Source organism: Ursus arctos, chromosome X, assembly GCF_023065955.2.
Source record: "Ursus arctos isolate Adak ecotype North America chromosome X, UrsArc2.0, whole genome shotgun sequence".
Classification (NCBI taxonomy): domain Eukaryota; kingdom Metazoa; phylum Chordata; class Mammalia; order Carnivora; family Ursidae; genus Ursus; species Ursus arctos.
Window position 1 is genome coordinate 4,406,009 of NC_079873.1, and position 21,054 is coordinate 4,427,062.

The 21,054-nt window shown below is 48.3% G+C and overlaps 1 protein-coding gene across 7 annotated transcripts in view; it reads right to left on the bottom strand.

Annotated features, from left to right (window-relative positions):
* The window catches only part of LOC130541809 (pseudouridine-5'-phosphatase-like), a 584,313-nt gene that overhangs the window by 541,666 nt on the left and 21,593 nt on the right, over positions 1–21,054 (bottom strand). For 5 of the 7 annotated variants that reach the window (XR_008958517.1, XR_008958518.1, XR_008958516.1 and 2 more), the window contains exon 2: positions 4,180–4,398. Coding sequence is in view for 4 of the 7 variants with exons in the window: in XM_057309956.1 (XP_057165939.1) it covers positions 4,180–4,398 (219 nt within the window). In the remaining 3 variants the exon portion in view is untranslated. Of the gene's footprint in view, positions 1–3,551; positions 3,630–4,179; positions 4,399–20,778; positions 20,919–21,054 lie in introns of those variants that run through there. The other 2 variants (XM_057309957.1, XM_048213640.2) reach the window with 2 other exon arrangements.

Here is a 21,054-nt window from a genome sequence, read left to right on the forward strand (position 1 = left end):
TAATACATTACGGGTGCCTGACGTGTTAAAAAATGACAGATAATCCAGGTCATATGTGAACTGTCTGCACAAATCCTAACCTAGATTAACTAAGAAAAAACAAGAGAAGGCTCAAATAACTAAAACCAGAAATGAAAACAGGGGACATTAAAACCAATGCCACAAAAATTAAAAAAGAGGATTTAGGAGAAAATATTAAAAAAGTGTATGCCAACAAACTGGATAAGCAAGAAATGGATAAATTGCTAGAAACATATACTCTTGTATCAAGGTCAAATTATGAAACAAAAAGCCTGATCAGATATAAAATACTAAGGATATCTATTCAGGAATCAGAAACCTCCTAACCAAGAAAAAGCCATCACTGATGAAGCCTACCAAACAATTAACACCAATATTCCTCAAGCTCTTCCAAAAATTTGACGACGAGGGTCCGTACGCTCATTCTATGAGACCAACATTACCCTCATATGATAACCAGACAAAAACAATAAAAGAAAGTTGCTATCTATAAGGAATATTGATGCAGAAATACTAAAATACTAGAAACTGATTTCAACACCACATTTCAGTAGCTGATTTCAACAGCCTGACCATGGGGAAGTTATTCCTGGAAGGCAGAGATGGTTCACAACACCCAGAAATCAATGTGATACACCACATTAACAAAATGAAGGACAAAACTGTATCAGCTGACATGGAAAAAGCACCTGACAAGACTCAACACCTTTTTAGGATACCAACACTCAAACTGGGAAAAAGAAAAGTACGTAGAATAAAAGTGTCTCCACATAACAAAGGCCAGATATGAAAAGCCCACAGCTAACATCACACTTAACAGAAAAAGTTGAAAGCCCTTGCTCTGAGATCAGGAACAAGGTAACAGTTCTATGCATAGTACTACAGGACAAAGCCACAGCAATTAGGCAAGAAAGAGAAATAAGAGGCATCCAAGTTGTAAAGGAAGAAGTGATCTTTGTTTGCAGATGACATGATCTTATACGTAAAAAATCCTAGTTTCAAACACACAAAAACTTTTAGAACTGATAAATTCAGCAACATTTCAGGATACAAAAATCAACACGCAAAAATCAGCTGCATTTCTAAACAGTGACAATGTACAACCTGAAAAGAAAGTTAATACAATTCCACTGATCATGCATCAAAAAGGAATACACTTCTAAGACGGTGAAAGACTTGTATACTGAAGCTACAAATCATTCCTGAAAAAAATTTAAAAACATACAAATAAATAGAAAACATCCCACGTTCATGAGCTGGAAAATCTGATCTTGTTAAAATGTCCACACTACCAGAAGTTATGTGCAGATTCAAAGCAATCCCTACCAAAAGCTGAGGACATTTTTTGCATAAATACAGAAATCCATCCAAAGATTTATGCAGACTCTCGAGGGACTCTGAACAGCCATAAAAATACTGAAAAGGAGTAATAAGAGTTGGAGGTCTTGAACTTCTTGACTTGAAAATATATTATAAAGCTATAGGAATCAAAGTGATGTGGGACTGGTATGAAGACCAACAGAAGACAACAGAAAGCACAGAAATGAACCCTCACATATATGGCTGAGTGACCTTCAACAAGATGGCAAGACTTCTTGAGAGGGAAAGGACAGCATCTTCAACAAATTCCCATCAAACTGGGAATACTGGATATCCACATGCAAAGGAATGAAGTTCAGCCCTTACAGAACATACAGAGATTAACTTGAAATTATTTAAAGACCTGAAACTATTACATTCCTCAAAGAAAACATAGGGGGAGATATTTATGAATCTGGATTTTATAATGATATCTTGCATATGACACAAAAGCACAAGGAATGAGAGCAAACATAGCCCAATGGGACTGCATCAAACCTAGAAAATTCAGCACATCAAAGGACACAATCAAGAGGGTGAAAACGCAACCTATGAAATAGGGAAAAAAAATTTGCACACCGTGTATCTGATAAGAGGTTCATGCAGAAAATGTAAAAAATACATATAACAAGCAAAAATCAACCCTATTTTAAAAAATAGGAAAAGACTTAAAAAGGTATTTCTCCAAAGAAAACACAGAAATAGCCAAAAGCGTATGAGCTGAGGCTGCACATCATTTCTCATTAGAAAAGGGCAAATCAAAACTACAATGAGTTACCGCTTCACACGTCTTAGAATGGCTACTCGCAACAACCACCCAAAACCCCAGAAGATAATTACGTGTTGGTGAAAATGTGGAGAAAGTGGAACACTTGTGGACAGTTAGAGAAAAAGTAATGTGGTGCAGCCACTCTGGAAAACATTATGTTGGCTCCTCAAGAGACTGAAAACAGAACTACCATATAATCCAAGAAGCCCATTTCTGGATATATAACCACAGAAATTGAAAGCACGGCCTCAGAAACGTATCTGTATTCCCACGTTCATAGCATCGTTCACGTTAGCCAAGAAGAGGAGATGACTCCAATGATATTCAACAGAAGAATGGACAGACACAGTGTGGTCCAGCGACACAGTGGGAAAAAGGGAGAATATCCTGCCTCATGCTACAGCGTGAAAAAACCTTGAGGACCTCATGCAAAGTTCAAAAAGCCAGTCAGGAGAAAAAGGACAAATCCTGTAGGACAAATCCTGTAGGAGCCCATTCACTATACGAGGTACCTGGAAGAGTCCAATTCATAGGGACAGAATGTGGAGTGATGGTGCCAGAGGCTGGAAGGAGGCCGAAAGAGGACTTAATGGTTAATGAGGACAGAGGTTCTGCTTTGCAAGGTGAAGAAGTTTTAGAGACGGATGGTGGGGACCGTGACCCAACCGTGCAACCCTCACTATGCCACCTAACTGGACACCTGAAGATGGATGAGATGGTAAGTTTCACTGCATCTGTTTTTAACTGTGATTTTAAAAATGAGCCGTACGGGTCATGGTCCCAGGGTCTTGGGATTGAGCCCCATGTGCGGTGGGACTGCCTGCTCAGCGGGGAGCCTGCTTGTCCCTCTTTCTCTGACCCTCCCCCCGGTTTGTGCACTCTCTCTCCCTCAGATTAAAAAAAAAACAAAAACAAACAAACAAAAAACTTTAAAAAATGAGCTGTATGGATGTGTTTCCAGCATGAAGGGTTGTCAGGGTACCTCCATGTGCAAAGGGCGCAGGACGGGAGCAGACGCACACAGTGTGTATCACACGTACCCACGCCTGACATTCACATATACGTGTCATCTAAGCACAGCCCACATGGTTTCTAGGTCACACAGGCGCTGGCGTTAGCTGGGCCTTTCCAGGAAACTCTCTACTTCCAGCGTTATTCAATCTGTACCTTTGGATGGATGTATAAATATTTCCAAAAAACCCATGTTTCAAAAATGACTACGATTCACATTAATACAACTGTACATCCAAAATTACTGCTATAACTGAAATTTTTTTCTCCCCTCGCACCAGGAATCCCATAGATGGAGTAGTCACCTTTCTCCCTGGAAGATTCTTAAAATTGCACTCCATTTTTAAGCATTTTTCGGCCCTGCAATCTAGAACATTCTTGACCTTCTCACCTTTAGTAAGAAACAGCAGACAATTCAGTTCTGATCGATCTTCCGTTAACAAGCCCCCAGGGAGAAAAGTCATCTTTGCTTTCAAAGGAAAACAAGTAAAGAACAGGGTGAAGGGCATACCAACAGACACGTTGAAGATGAATTATGCCCTTAACTTAAAAAAAAAAAAGAAAAAAAATTAACGTTCTTTGGGGGAGATTTAGTGGCTTGCTCATCCTTCATTTGTTAACGTTTAAAGAGTCGCTAAGATAATCCTGTACCTGATTTTGAACAGGAGACGGCAAAGCCACCTATCAGACTTTGAAGCAATCCCGTCATGAATATAATGTTTATATAATATTGAAACAAACACAGTTCAAACGCTTCTGGACCTTGCAACTCAGTGAAAGGAATGCATATTATGTTTAAAAGCCCTTAAAAAAGACAAGACGGAATCACAGCACAGGATTAACCAAACTCTCTCCGGAGGAGCTGTGAGCCTCACCCAAGAGGAGATTTTTCTGAGAAGGTACCAAGACAAAAGAAGATGCAAAGCCAGCCCGCCACCGGCCGCTGACCATGATTTACAGCAACACTGCGAAGGCGAAGGCGCAGGAGTATAATCCCGTCAAACGGGAGGGGGCGGTACCTGTCATCAAAGCCGCCGTGGGGAATACTTCTTTCAACTTCGCCTGGCTTTCCTCCACCAGCTCCTCTTTGGACATGGGGAGCTGCAGGACGTCTATTATGATCTGGGCCGCCTCCAGTGCCTTTTTTCCCATAACAAGGGACTTGACATCCCAGCTGTACTTCTTTCCATAGCGGTCACAGATTTCTTGGAACACCACTGAATAGAGCCGTTCGGTGTCTGCAGAAAGAGAGATACGGCGACGTTTAGGGGTGCGTGCGTGTTCATGTGGAGGCCCTGCTAGATCAGCACGTATCGTGGGCATGTGCACGGAGATCTACGGAAATGCTGGAAATGCTGCCGGTCACTCGGACCACAGTGCCCTGGGTCGCTGCCCCTCCGTTTGCTGCAGTGTGCTCACAGCTGCAATCTGCAAAGTTAAAAATGGGGAAACAAATGAACATTTTATGGTTAATCTTTGATATAAAGATGGATGCATTTGGGCCTACATGTGCGCCTGGGGCGGTGAAGGTCCTCCAACATCACGTGACGGCATCACCTGGTGCTGAAGCTGCCTCCAGCGGGCATCATGCAAGGGTCAGTGTGGGCACACTTCCACTGCCCCGTGGCCGTGCACACAGCAGGTGCACCTGGCCACGGCCGCTGCTGTGAAGCTCCCGTGTGAGCACGGAGCACGTCTGCACGGGCTCGCGTTGCTCCACTGCTCTCTCACTGAACTCACTGAGAGCCCTTCTCATGCCCGCTGTGTGTGTGGGAGGGGGGCCTTCCCACACCCAGCAAGTCCGAGACACCCGCCAGACACCTGGCAGTTCCACTCGCTTCTGACACTGTGTCAGATCCTACAGGTAACGTGTCCCAAACCGTCACGACATCACCTCACACCAGTCAGACTGGCTGCTATCGGAAACACAAGTACAACAAGAGTGGTCAGGATGTGGAGAAACAGGAACCCCGCACACTGTTCGTGGGGATGCGAGCTGGTGCAGACACTCTGGAAAACACTGCAGAGGTTTCTCCACAAGTTCAGAACAGAGCTACTGTAGAGTCCAGCAATCACACTTCTGGGTACTTACCTGGAGAAAACAAAAATGCTAATTCAAAAAGACATATGCATAGGGCGCCGGGGTGGCTCAGTCTGTTAAGCATCTGCCTTCAGCTCAGGTCATGATCTCAGGGTCCTGGATCGAGTCCTGTATTGGACTCTCTGCTCAGTGGGGAGTCTGCTTCTCCCTCTCCCTCTCCCTGCCGCTCCCCCTGCTTGTGCTCTCTCTGACAAATACATAAATAATATCTTAAAAATAAAAGACAAATGCACCCCATATTCATTGAGCATTATTTACAATAGCCAAGATATGGAAGGAACCCAACCATCCATCAATAAGTGAATGGATAAGGACGGTATACAGAAGAAAATACTACTTAAAAGAAACGAAACCTTGCCATTTGCAAGAACATAGGGAGACCTACACGGTGTTATGCAAAGTCAGACAAAGACAGAGATTGTTTGATTTCACTCACATAGTGAAACTTCAAAGATAAAAACCAAGAAAGTGAAGAGTCTTAAACACAGAGAACGTAGCGGTGGTTGCCAGAGGGGTGAGCGGGTCGGGGGGATGAGTGAAACAGGTGAAGGGGACTCGGAGGTACACACTGCACGTATGAAATAAGTCACAGGGATGGGGAACATGGCGCGGGGAACACAGTCAATGCTTCTGTAATAACTCTGCATGCTACACACATGCTAACAGGACTGACTGTAGCGATCATTTTGTAATGCATGGAAATATATGATTACCAGAATCACTACTATATAAGCCTGAAACTATAAGATACTGTGTATCGGTCATACTGAAAATAGAAGGTACTCAGTCCCATAGGTCTGCCCCCAATACCCCCTGCTATGCCAATTCCAAGTCCCAGTTGTCACCTGTGCTGTAGGTGGGAAGGGGATCTCACAACATGCTCTTGGTTCCACCGATTTGCTGGAGTGGTTCCCAGAGCCCAGGAAAAGTTTACCGTTCCCCCGTGTATTACACAAGGATGTGACCAAGGATACAGAGAAACACGCACAGGGTAGAGTTGCACAGGGCGAGGTGTGCAGGGAAGGGCACGGAGCTCCCATGTTCTCTCCAGTTCGCCATTCTCCCAGCACCTGCGCGTGTCCGCCAACGGGGAACCTCTCAGGACCCCCGTACTTTTGGGGTTTTCATGGAGGCTTCATCACAGAGACGAGAAGTATCATCAAGCCCACTTACAGCCCTGCTCCCCCATCTGGAGGATGGGGCTGGAACGCGGAGTTCCAAGCTTCCCAGCACGCCTTGGTGTTTGTACTGGCCAGCCCCAGCGGAGGAACCCGCCAAGGATGGCCTCTACAGAACAGAAGACGCTCCTGTCCCTCAGCGAAGGACAAGGGATTTAGGAATTGGTACCGGGAAGCAGGGTCAGACGGCAAACGTTAGAGCAAAGATGCTCCTACTGATCTTATTATCACTTAGGACATTTCCAGGCTTTGGGCAGCTCTGTGCTAGGAACTGGGAGCACAGACCAATACATACGGTTTCTATTATTTCACAAGGCTGCGTGTCATGGTGAAATTCAGGTCAGTCTGGGAATTGGATCCCAGCTGGAGACTTTCTAAGCAGTAAAGCCTCAGACAACGTAGTTAGCATCCTGGGCCCTTTCCAGGTTAACAAGCGTCGAAGGGGAACTATATAGCATAGTAAATTAAATACAGCATGGTAAGTGGTACTCACTATATTTACATTTATTTACGTTTACGTCCCTATGTATTTAATACATCAGCAGTGTTAACAGTACTGACCGATGCCAGCACTACCAAAGCCATGAGCCACGGTAATGTCCTCATCTACTTTGTACATAATGGCAGGGATCCTCGCACTACTACCCCCAAGACGTACGATCATACCAGTGTGAGGACTGGACACTCAGTAATATTCTCAGAGTGTGTGTCCGAGTCTCGGGGCGGGCCCATTAACGATAGCTGTCACCGTGACAGGCATCACTGTGTCCACCATGGGCCCCTAGAGAAAGATCAGTTCACTGAAAATCCAAACGTGGGGCAAGTGCCTGAGAACTGATGACTGTCTCCCAAAGGCAAGTGTTTCCAGACCAGGCAAGTCACAGGGGGCTGAATGTGTGCTGGTAACCCTGAGCCCAGGTGTGCAAAGGAACACAGAGAGGCTCTGCCGCGGGCCCTGGCCTCGCTCTTGGCTGTGGCATCAACAGAGACACTCGGTGAAGCCAGGACATGACGGACGGGAGGTGGGGCACACAGGACTTGGAAGACACACAGATTTCCGGTTCCGACTGGTTTAGGAGATGGACCACCCTGCTCTCGTTTCAGCAGGAAGGCTGACATGCGGGGCGTGAAGCAGTATGAGTGATGCACATTCTAGACTGAACTTGTATGGTTTGACCCAATAACAAGACCACCTCTTCTTCTGCATGGGAGACAGTATATGGAATCCTAGCACACAGTGATGTCAAGAGACTGGGCACAGGCAGAGAGAGGAGAGGCCCCGGTGTGGGCGTGCTGCAAGGGAGGATCCACACACATGGGTCTGTCTACACGTACAGATGTTCACACTCACCTACGTGTTCATGTGCACTGATGTGCACATAGCCCTGCGTGCCTATCTGGGATTGCCTGAATCGGTTCTGAAAGTTGTCAGGGTGCCACCCGTGCATGGCTGGTTTCACCCGGAGATCTCTGCTCCTCCCCGATGCCCAGTCTGAGGGCTGCCGGGCGCACACTGCAGCCTCCCCGAGCCAGCAGATGGCAGGAGGCATGGTGCTGTCTCCTGCGAGCCGTGGCTGTGTTGCCGGTGCGGTCTGTGTGCATCTTTCCCACAGGTCAACAGATGCCTGCACAACACAGTGCCCCCACCACCTGTTTGCTGCCGGCTTTGTGGATGTCACCGTTCACACGTCTCTGTGGGCTCAGCACGCCCACCGGGGGGCCCTGTCCGTGGGCCCAGTGTGCACCTGTTAGGGGATCTCTGGTTCTTCTGGGTTGGACTGGGGCTGGGCAGGTCCCCTGGCCGCCTCCCCTGTGGGCTCTCAGGATCAGCACCGGCTGCTCCGTAGGACCCCGGCTCTTCTTTCAGCTTTCAGGGTGGGCTGCCTCCAGCCCCCATGCCTGCGTCCCCTGGCTTCCAACTCTGCTCCTCCTCCCACCGCCCCTCTGAATGCATTCTGCTAGGACCTCTGTATGGCCTCCTTTCCCTGGACCAGCCTGGAACCCTCAGCACCGGGGTGGGATGCCTGGTCTTGACAGCAATCAGCAGCAGGAAGAGCTTTTCTCTTCCTTCTGCTTTCTGAGGCAAAACTCCCCGGAGACAAGTGTCAGGTAGAATTTCATTGTCAGCACTTGAACCACCTGGGCCCCTTGCTTGTCCAGCACAGGCTGCACTTTCCCGTGGCACTGGGTAACGCCCAGAACACACAGATCTCAGCTCCCCCACCCTTGTTTCACATCACCTCTGCAGTAGGAAATGCCTCTTGTGGTTTTGTTTTCTTTTGCCGGCACAGAAGATGGTGAGGCTTTAAGGAAACCCTTCCGGGGTCATCTGTAGAACAAGCACGGTTGGGACAGCCACCCGAGTGACTCAGGGTTTTCTAGAACGCACGCTGCACCTGCACGTACCCTTCCTGAAGAAGGCAGACAACGGAGGGAAGGCTGGCTCCTCCCCGTCGCCATCGACAGCAGAAAGGCCTTCTCAAGCCTTCTGTGGCCGAGGGTCTCCGGTAACAAATGCTCCTTTTGGGTGCACCCCTGGGAGGGGTCGGAGGAGGGCGCTATGGGAAGGAGGAGGACAAACAGGCAGTGATGTACACGTTTACTTTCTTCACGTGCACATTTTCCTCTAGTACTTGAGACAAGTCTGCAACGAAGAAACTCCAGGAACCAAGTGAGCGAGAAACTAGTGTGGGGTCTAAAAAGCAAAGTCGAGCATGCAGGGAGAAGCAGCAGAGAGAGGCCTGGCGGAAGATGGAGGTGGCATTCGGGGACTCCTGCTAACGCAAATGGACAACGGAGAAGAAAGGGATGTGAAAGAAATACTAATCCCAAAGACAGAAACACAGCGATGGCCTTTAAAATGCTTTCAACAGTGTTTATTTAAAGGCTCGTGTCAGAGCTTTTAATTTAAAAGACACTGAGCTGTGGGATTATAAATCTGCATGAGACGGTGCAGACCACTTTTCCTCACAATGTAGATAAAATCATCCCAAATCCTCGGTGAATAAGCGAGGATCTAAACAAGTAAGTAAACTCCTCGGATCCCACGGCATACTTAGGAATTAAAGGGACAGAGGTTTGAAAGGAAACAGTTCCAAAGACGGGCAAGAAAGACGTGCATGACACACCGTGCCTAGCTACCGGGGGCATGGGGTCCCCCTGTTCAGAAGCGAGGGAGTGAGGCCCAAGCTTTGCAACTTGCTTCTGCGTTATTTCACAAGAACACCATTGTAACGTGTATGGCAAGGTAAGCTGCTGCCGTCCCCAGGTGTGTTAGAAAAACGTTCCTTGTAAGGCCAACCTCCCTGCGGCTTGGAAGAGGGAGCCCATGCAGCAGTGGGGAGCTGCTGCAGGTGAGCTGATCGGGTACGTGGGGACAGGAGGGCGTCAGACGGGAGCCAGGACCCTGGCAATCTGGGCACGGTGGCCGCAAGGCACGTGTCGTCATGGGTAGCATGCTGCCCTCCCAGGTGGGGAAATGAGACATTTAGGTTTAAAGTCATTGAACTGATGCAGAAGGCATTCCTGCTTCTGCTCCTGTAGGAAGGCCTTGGTGTCCTGCACGGTGGCCTCTATGACTGGGATTCTAGAACTGTCATTTTCTTCTCATCGCTCATGTACTGAAATGTTTGCTGAGTCCCTCCCTGGCTCCCAGAGCCAATGTGCATTTTACCCTATAAGGTTGTAAGGGGAGAGGGTGTTTCCCCACGTCTCTCTTACAGGAAGCTGAGCCCCTGGACTGTGCAAACAGGAGCCTAACTGCACTTTAAAAAGAAGGAGTCGCATTGCTTCATAGCAAAACTCCTTTATCAACGTGTCATTGTTAACCATGTATCATAAGACCTGATTTCTCAGGGCGCCTGGGTGGCACTGTCAGTTGGGCGTCTGACTTCGGCTCAGGTCATGATCCTGGGACCCAGATCGAGTCCCACACTGGGCTCCCTGCTCAGTGGGGAGCCTGCTTCTCCGTCTCCCTCTGCTGCTCCCCCTGCTTGTGCTCTCTCTCTCAAATAAATAAAATCTTTAAAAAATAAATAAATAAGACCGATTTCTCTGCCCATACCCTTTGTGCTCCAAGAGCTGGAATGAGGTATTGGGAGAAAGTGTGGGCATCAGGAATCTGAAAGCTGAACAGTAAATTCCCAGCTTGGCCACTGTTTAGCTGCCAGTCCCGGGACAGGTTTTTAAGGCTCCTGGCTTGTAGTTTCCACCCGGGGTAGCACTGGTACCTGGCCACCGCTGGCCTGCAGGGTTGGGTGTGACCAGATGCTAGGGGTGGACGGCAGCAGGTGCTCTGAAGCCAGGTACCTGGGTCTGCGACCCTGCCCTGCAGCTGAGAAGCCACAGAAATCTGCCAACAGGTGGTCAGCCCCTGGCTGGGCCTCAGGTTATGAATCTGCAGAACTGGGGATGGTAACGGGGCCACGGCACACCTTCTGGGTGGTTGTGACAATTATGTGCAATAGTCTATGCCAAGTTCTGAGGATGCAGGATCAACTCCAGCATCATCATGCAGAACCCTTGTTGGGGGGGACGTCTGCCCCGCACCTGATGTGCAGAAGGTTTGTCACCAGCATGCATCCTGGAGTTGGGAAACCACAAGCCCTGCTTTCTCTCTGTACAGCAATGCTCTAGTAAGGGCGAAGACCTGTTTCATCTGACACGTCACAGGGCCTCGTGAGACACAGTTTCCTTAAAAAAAAAAAAAAAAAACACCAACCGTTTACTCTTTGCAACGTTTTCACAAAAGTACTGCACCTCATAGGCATATGAAACTCGCTTCATAAACACTTGTTCACTACTGCCTGGCCCGATACAAGAACATGATCCCTCATTTGCAATTCCTTAATCCATAAACTTCTGCAAACTGACACGTCTTCATTCAGCAGCGACATCTGACCTGGACTGGCACAAGGAGGGTTTAATGTTTACTTCCCGTGAACCCTCACACCCTTCTCTACAGGAATAGCTAGGGGTTTGCTTCTGGGTCCTGCCCCAGACCCTGCCCCACGGAGAGTATATATATCGCACAGTATACACATTATATTTTAAAATTGGTAACAGAAACATCTAAATACAACTGGCTCCACAAGGTTTGGAAAAGGGATTCGGAACCCACATCAATGATTACTCATCAGCCAAGTTATACCCGCGGTACCTTGCAGAGCACGACAAAGCAAGTAAATGCTTCTTCTCAAAACTTAATGTTATCTCCAAAATAGTTGCACTTTTATTATTTCCAAACACAGAAAGGAAGTGCAGTGATCAAAGGCCAGTGTTTTGTGTGACAGCTTAGTTCCTCGAAGATACAAATACATTTTTACACGGAAGAGCCCATGCTGAGTGAAAATCAAATTGTCAGAGCCGGTAGATCAGAAGATGACAATGGAGTGACTGAGGGCTTTCTCTCACTCACAAATGTAGCAGTGTTTTCGAATGGGGCGAACACTCCATATTTTAACTGTGAATCAGCTTTAATAATAAATACCCAGAATAGAATACTGCTTGATAAATGTGGGGGTGTCATTTTTCTAAGCTGTTTCGATAACATATAGTTGGTGACTGGTAACTGCTGAACAGATATTCCTTTCTTTTTTTTTTTAAGATTTTATTTATTTTTTAAAAGATTTTATGTATTTATTTGTGAGAGAGAGAGAGCAGGAGCAAGGGGAGTGGCAGAGGGAGAGGGAGAAGCAGGCTCCCCGTTAAGCAAGGATCCCAGGACCCCAGGATCATGACCCGAGCCGAAGGCAGACACATACCTGACTGAGCCACCCAGGTGCCCCCTAACAGATATTTTCTATCTACTGATTCTGTCCCCCTAGGATATTCTATCACTAGTTTCTGATTTTCTGCACTGATTCTCAAAGTGTGGTCCCCAGAGAAGCAGTTATCAGGAATGCAAATTCCTGGTCCCACCCCAGATCTGCAGACTCAGAATTTGGGGTGGGGCCCTACAATGTGTGTTTTATCGAGCACCCCCAGGCGAGTCGGGTGTGTGCTGAAGTTGAAAACCACTTAACTAACATAACGTGTTTACTCAAGTCCTGTGCTTTATAATGTCAGTGATTTTAAAAATGGATCAACTTCAAGAAAAGCATAATTTCGATAATGACATATATACACTTATGAGTGTAAATTAAGGAAAAAAATCACCTATGACATTAATCCCAATGTTGATTTTGTTTCCTTCCTTTACCTCCAAATGAGATCTATTTTAATACGTTTTTAGTGGAAGAAAAAATTTTTAAAGTAAGAAATTCTGAATATGCCCTGTTCTTTCTGAAGTTGACGCCAGCAAATGACTTCAAGCAACTGGAGTTGTCGGTTAACCGAGTGAACTGGGTGCCCCTGCGGAGGAGAGGAACCAGCTAGGGGATACTCTGCACAACACGGTTACACACGGCAAGGGCTCACCTGCTTTGAAAAAACACCTAACTCACTACACTTTCTTTTAAAGAATAAAAGTATAGACCGTTTACTGGAACATAGCATATTGAAAGAATTAGTTCATCGGTTCATTTTTCTCTTAATTGGAAATCAAGAACACAATTTCCAGCACTGGGACCAGCGAACCCAGAGTCACAGCCTGTCACTGGCGACCTTGTTTGGAGAACAGCTACTCAAATTCCCTCATTTGCTGTCTGCATGCTGTCAAATTCCCTCATTTGCTGTCTGCATGCTGTCAAAGTCTCTCATTTGCAATCTGCACGCCCTAGGGCGGGATTTGAATCCCCCTAGTGAACGCACCTGCAGCCCTGTGAAGGACATCATCGCAAAGTAAGAGTCCTTTTCCAAAACTGGACTATTGGGTCAGTGGCACAGTTATGTGAAACCCTGAGCTCTCCATGTCGTGGGCCTGGAAACCTGGAGATTCACAGGAGACAGGAGCCAAGCCGCCTGAAAGCGCTCCATCTGATATCTCGGTTGCCTTGGGCTTTTCTTGACTTCTTAAGGCAGCCAAGCTTGCTTAATAATTCCTAGAACCCTAAAGGCAAAAGCTGTTTCGTAAGGTCACTGCAGGCAACAGGATTTAACTCCTGGCACACGGCACATGGCCCAGATCCTCCTGACAGAGCTATTGTCTGGCTCCGAAGGGCTCCCAGGCGTTCTCCCGCTGGCGCAGGCTGACCTCCGTCTGTCCATCGGCCAGGTCGCTGTGACACACCAAGGCCAAGCAGGCCATCTTCGTGTACGGATGGAGGAGCATATCTGCTAGGAGCTCCGGTCAGCCCAGGGGTTGTAGGAAGGCTCTACAGGACAGCCAGAGGAGGACAGAGGGAGGTATGCAAACACCAGATTCTGGTAGAGGCTTGGCAAGGGAAGGAAGGAGGCACTCCTTGAGTTTCAAAGTCTTAAATCACAAGAGGAAGCATGGAAGTCAGCAAAGAGCCCTCAGATGAGAACAGGCCAGGCTGCTCATTCGGAGCCAGGAGGAGGTGACCTGACCACAGGCTGCAGGGTGGGGGTGGGGGAGCAGGAGGTGTGTCTACAAGCAGGGCCTCCTGTGGTATGTTTTGAGAGCATATCTGGTTTTGGTGGCTTTTCCTGCACGGAAGGCTGGTAGTCACTGCAGACTGAGCAGGTGGTGGGCAGTGCCTGCTGCAGAGGACGTGCTCCAGCATCCAGGCTAGCTGCTGGGGGCTGGGGGTGGGACTGGGGGTCAGAGCTGTGCGGTCACCTAGGTCCCAGGCACTGTATGCATAAGCAGTCTCTCGTGCGTAAGGCTGCAGTTTGCTGCCTGATAGTGCATCCTTGCTCAACATCACAAAGATTGCTGTCCTCTGCTTCTGGGCCATGACCCAAGACGGGGAAACACAAGCATGCAACTCCCGGGGGCAGATGTCTCTCTCTTAAACACACGAGATGCCAACCTGGAAAGCCACCTGCTGAGCTGTGAAGGGGCAGAAACTGTGCTGGCTTGCCCCACTCAGGTCCCATTAAAGGAAACAGCCACTGAGGCAGTCAAACACGGGGACCACAGGCCCTTGGTGGATGCTGCCAGCCTGCTCCCACGTCTTCCTGGACACCCAGCGATCCATAAGCAAACCTTTACCATTTCCCCAGGCAGGTGGTGGGATCCCAGATGCTGCCTGGCACTGTTCTCCCCCCACCCCAGTAGGTCTCTTTACCCAGCAACACCTGCGTCCTCTGAGCCTTGCTGTGTTTATGGCCATTCAGAAGGGAATATTCCCATGCCACCGGCACACCGAAAAGACCCTGTTTGAGGATGAGGAGCTGCTTAGGAAAAGGAAGTGCAACCGTCAGGAAACACGGGAGCGGTTTAAAGAGCTGTTGCACCCCTGTGGCCACGAACATGGCTGCATTTGAGTCTGACCCTCTGCTCCATGCTCCAGGCCTGCCAGCTAACCCCGTCCGCATCTTTTCCCTAATCCTGCTACGGATCGTGAGGATTCTGCCGTAAGAAGGGTGCTTTGTAGGAAACGCTCCAAAGCCTTAGCGGAGTGAAGATGGGTCTAAACAAAAACCAGACGTGACTATGTCACAGGGAAAGGAAGTCCCCCCTGCCCCCACCCCCAAGCAACCATCAGAAAGCTTTCTTAAGAAAGTAGTGCAGTGGAAAGTCACAAACAAAAAAACATGTTCTTTCAGGATTCCCGCAAGTCTTTATCCAGATCTCCTTCCATGAAAAAACAGCAGGTGATACAAGCCACAATAAAGCTACCTGGATATTCAGTTGTACTGTCTGCTCATTTTGCTTCATTACTGGTGATCCAAAAATATTATTTGCTCACTGTTCTTCACTGCTAAACACATACTATTTCATTTATGCTTTGGATACTGAAAAAACAACAACAACAACAACAACAACAAACCTCTAACGGTATAAACTAGAACCCAGTTCAATATAATTGGGTTCCCAAATCAATTTTGGGATTGGGAACCCAAATCAATATAATTGATTGGGAACCCAAATCAATATAAATTTGATTTATAAATTGATTCCCTCCCCCCCAAGTTAAAATTCAACCTGAGTCTCAAATGGCTGAGTACAGAGGTCCTTCTGGAACAAATATTTATAAATTGGTTAACACCTTGTGTTACACAAGTAAATGTGACAGGCACCATGGAGCAGAAGCCTAGATGAACAATCTTAAGAACCAGACATCGATCCTGGGTATACAGCAATGGCATATTCTTGACATACGATCAATTCGATTAAACGAATATTTATTGGGTACCTACTGTGTGACAGGCCCTGAGAAAAACCTGGTAATTGAGGCCTAAACAGGTTTTGCTGGAAGTGACATAAATCCATGGTATCAGAACCAAACGGCTCACTAATGTTTGTCGAAGAAAGTAAACAAAGGAGCAAACACCTACAAAGGTCTGAGAAACTTTGCAAAAAGAATGAGAAAATGCCGATGTATCAATGTGAGTATTTCTCAAGACCCTGAAATGTCACCATCCGCTAACCCCAATGTGCGGGTGGCCAAGAAAGGTCCTCTCGGACATGCATGCAGAAGTCAGGCAGGGAGGGAGGGTGTGCTGGGACACGGACTCCCGGCAGTATGGGCAGGAGAAAGAAAACAAGATGGTGAGCACAGACGAGGAAGGGAAGGATGGTCAGGTGTTCTCCGGCAAACATAGCAGGTTCTTAGTTGCTGTGAGTACTCAGGTGTTTTCTCCCACGGCCACTGACGCTCCGAGAGCTTTATACACACAGGAAACAGAGGCTTGCATTGACTCCGTGCTGGCTACTTAACCTTTACCAATGAGCCTCCACGTAAAAGGTAGTGCTTCCTTGTAGGTAGGGATATAAACGACAGAAATGAATAATTAACAAGCATGAAATTATGAGTCACGGTCATATTTGCTTCAAACTGGAAGCTGGCTTGCTCTAGCAGGCTTACAGAAAAGTATTTAAGTATTTGATGTATCGCTTCCCATGGCTGTAAGCTATCATCAGTTTGGAACCGTAAAGGAGTAATAATAAACGTGATTGCTTAAAATAAGGAGCAGTAATAACAATTTGAGTCATCCTTTGTAAAGTAAAACCTTTGATTAGCATTTGGCATGATTCACTGGCATTATCAATTATTCCACTTAGTAGGTATGGATATTGCTCTAAGGATTTTTTTTTTCCTGGTAATCCATCCTCAATTTCTAAAACTCATTTTTAAAAAAAAGATTTATTTATTTTAAGAGAGAGAGTGTGAACAGACCTACAGACAAAGGGAAAGAAGCAGATGTCCCGCTGAACTCGGAGCCCAACGTGGGGCTCAATCTCATGACCCCAAGATCACAACCTGAGCCAAAACCAATAGTTGGACACTTAACCGAGCCACCCAGGTGCCCTTAAAACTCATTTAAAAGATGAACTGATTCAAAAAATGTTGCTGGATCACACACATATGTATGGAAATATAACTGCATTATGGGAAAAAAGAAACATTGGTGCTCAGGATCATAGATCTAAATATAAAACCCAAACTACAAAACTTGTGTAGAAGAAAACATAGGGCATCTTGGAATGTCAGGTTATATGTTTTCATACACAGAACACAAAAAGCAAGAGTCATAGGAGAACACACGTACAAAGGGGCTTTCATCGAAATTAAGACACCAGTAAGAAAACAAAAGGCAAGCCACAGATGGAGGAAAAAATATTTACACCCCACACACACACACACGTGTGTGTGACTTGCATCAAGAATATATAAGAACCTAACATTACAACTCAAGGATGAGGGGAAAAAAGCTGCCGTAGATAGAACAACAGTCCCCCCCTTGTAGAAGGTCTACAAACTAATCCCCAAAAACTGTGACTATCGTATGTCACAAGGCAAAGGGACTTTGCGGTGTGGTCAAGTTACATGTCTGGAGATGGGGGTGGTCCCTGATGATGCAGCAGGTACAATGTCATCACCAAGAGTGTTTACAGAGGGAGGCAGGCAGGTCAGAGTCAGAGGAGGGGGCTGAGCACAGCAGCAGAGGCTGGGAGTGAGGGAGGAGCGCGAGGCGAGGAATGCAGGAGGCCTCTAGGAGCTGGGACGGCAAGACAACGGAGTCTCCTCCAGAGCCCTGGGACAGATGCAGCCCTGCCAGCACCTGGATTTGAACCCACCGAGAGCGAGGTCCCCCTGGCCGCACCAACACTGAGGTCCCTCTGGCTGCACCGAGACCGAGGTCCCTTCTGGCCTGAGACCAAGGTCCTCCTGGCCTCACCGAGACTGAGGTCCCTCTGGGTTCACCGAGACCGAGCTCCTCCTGGCCTCACCGAGACCAAGGTCCCTTCTGGCCTCACCGAGACCAAGGTCCTCCTGGCCTCACCGAGACTGAGGTCCCTCTGGCCTCACCGAGAATGAGGTCCCTCTGGGTTCACCGTCTCGACCGAGCTCCTCCTGGCCTCACCGAGACCGAGGTCCCTTCTGGCCTCACTGAGACCGAGCTCCTCCTGGCCTCACCGAGAATGAGGTCCCTCTGGGTTCACCGAGACCGAGCTCCTCCTGGCCTCACCGAGACCAAGGTCCCTTCTGGCCTCACCGAGACCGAGGTCCTCCTGGCCTCACTGAGACTGAGGTCCCTCTGGCCTCACCGAGAATGAGGTCCTTCTGGCCTCCAGAACAGTATGATAATAAATTGTTGTTTTAAGCCACTAGCCATGAAGCCATTTGTGATCATGAGTGACAGCATCAGTAAGAAACTAACACACAACCCAGCAGAGCAACCGCTTTGGAAAACAGTCTGGCGGTTTCTTGAACGCCGACCGTAGCAGCACTAGCGATAAAAAGGAAAATACAACCTATCGGTACACGTGGTAACATGAATGCGTCTCAAGTCGATTACACGCAACGAAAGACATCAGATAAAGTTCTCACAAGTGCCAACTAATCTACAGTTTGATAAGCACACGAGCAGCTACCTTGGGATGGGATGACAAGACGGAGGGACTCCGGAGGGGCACAGGACTTTTGGGAGTTTGGGAAACATTCTTGCCTGGAGTGTTGGAGTGGAATCCCATGTAAACTGATCCAACTGTACACGTTAAGCTACCCTGGAAGGCCAGCGCCACTCGAGTTTCTTGGGATTTGACTTTCCCTCATAATGTCATTCCTACGCCGTCGCGGAGGAAATGTGCCAATATCCATCCAAACTATCATTATGTCCTCCAAACATGGTCCATCTTACATAAAACTGACTGAGCCCTCCAGGACTGAGACAATCTAAAGCAAAAATCACCCAACAGGTAAAACATGACCCTTCCCATGGGTTTCAGCTCTGCCTTAATAGTACGGCCGTCACAGGACAGGACAGATGAAGTACGATTTCCCGAGAGTACAACAGACACTGAGAGCCACTGTTTACAATACAAGGTCAAAAACGGTATGGGGAGCACAGCGTGGTCCTACTGTTGTCAAATACAGAGCTGTCCCTGGGGTCAGCCCATGGCTGTCAGTACGAGAATGTTGGAGATAGAAAACAGCGTCCACGAAGATGGTTCTCGGCCCACCAGAAAGAAAGCTGTCTGTTAGAAACCATGACATTTGTACCCAAGAACAGACGACGTAGCAGTGTTGTCTTGTATGTTTGGACTAGGAAGAAATAAAGACTTTCCCGGGATTTCAGGTGTAACACAAGCTTTCCCTAGGGAAATCCCAGGTGCCCCTGGACATGTGCCAGGTCAGGTACACGTGTTCCCAATGAGCCATGGGTGCCGCCAAACACCTTCCACGCACCCCAACGATCACACAGAGCACTTCTCACGGAAACCACAGGACAAATAACCCCATTCCCTTTCTTACGAAGACGTAAAAAACAGACGGATAAGGTAACTTATCCCAGCATCTGGGCCTCCTCTCGTTCAGTGCCTCCTGCGTCCTGTGCACCGAGCATGCTGTTCTGCTCTTCCTCCTGCCCCTAGGGAGGTACCGACATGATGGGGAAAGGCGAGGCGTGGGCATCGGTTGGCTGTGGAACCAGCAGCAGCAGCACTGGGATGCAGCATGGGCCCCGAGAACAGAACAATGGGGAGAAGGGAACGTCGGAGGCAGAGGGGCAAAAAGCAGACAGGGCGACATTTACTGAGCTCTGAGACACTACCACATTAGACACAAGTATTTTCTAAAATGGGCAGAAATTCAGGGAAATCACTGTGGGATTTGGTGGTGATAACGAAGTGCTTTTCAAGTTAGAAATCTCCCAAAGTCAGCCTTGGACTTGCCTTACAAGGTGCTGATAGCTTTCTTATGTTGAATGATATGTTACTGATCCATATGTGCTATTAGGCCAGTTTAGAATCAAGATAATGAAATAAAGGAATGAATGGATAAAATAAATAAGAAACGGAGACTCTGACACGTATTCCAGGCGAGTGGGCTATTGGGCATTGAAACGCACTGGCGTATGCCGTCCACGAGCTGTCACTTCACCGCGCGGCCTCTGTACATACCCTCGGCTCCGGACACGGGGACTCCAGCTGGGCTTCTCTGGGCAGCCCGGCAGCATCAGGATTCCCTGGGAGCTAGAGGGGAAGTGCAAATTCTGGGATCCACCCAGACCCACCGAGCCAGAGAGCCTGGGGCCCTGGCCCTGTGGGCTGTAACGAGCCGTTTGGAGGCATCTGACGCCAGCCCAAGCGTGAGACCCGCGGGGCTAACGTGTCATCAGAGTTCACGGCTGTGACGCGACAGAGAATAATCAGTCCAAGAGGGGCAATAATTGCCAGCACCTCCCCCGGGGTGAGCGGCACTGGAATCTGTGACCACCATCCGTGGTATGTGCTAGGAGCATGCCGTAGCCAGCTCTCAGACGGGCAGCCTGATGCCGGCAGGGCACACTGTCCATACCACACAGGAGGCAGAGAAAGGGTCACCTAGTCTCACTCTCTGCATTCCTCACTTGGGCTCCCAGATGCTACGCAAACCTGCCTCTCCCAGAACAGCCGATGTGTGCCGGCACCCGAATTCTCACGTGGGCTGGAAAGGTTCATCTCCTTAAACCCACATGCCCTCCGTGTGCAAATGCACGCTCCAGGTCTCATGTTTGCCCTGTTTCGTTCTGTCTCATTGGAAAGACTCATCTGGAAGATGGGGAGGGTAGCAACACTTTGCTGCGGAGCCCCCTGCATCTGGAGTTTTTCGGCGGAGGGAACGAAGGGAAAGTATTACCAGAGTCTGGCTACAAGCGAGCAGTCACCCAAGCGGGAGTTCTCCCCAAAGATTTCTCTTAAACCTGGAGCAGAACTCCCCAAATTGGAGCACAGAGGGTTCCATAAGCTTACAGAGTCCTACAGGGACATTAATCTCTGCTTTTCTTACAGGGAACCTGTCCCCGAAAGGGCCTGCTACCCTTCATCTGCCCCCTGTCACACCTACATCGAAATCTATGAGGACCCTCAGCCCCTCCAGCTGGTGGAAGAAGGGCCCACAACAGCGCCAGGCAGGATCTGAAGGCATCCGTAACAGAGAAGCTACAGGAAGATCAGTACCATTCTCACTCGTAGAGGGTAGCGTCACCTGAGAAACAGAAGACAAAGTGTTAGAATCTGAAAGCCACACAGAACACCTGTTTCTGTGTTGGGAAATCAGTGAGGTGGGCGTTGGGAGTGTCAGGAGCCGGTCGCCTGTCTCGGTGGCTATGGGCGATGCTGT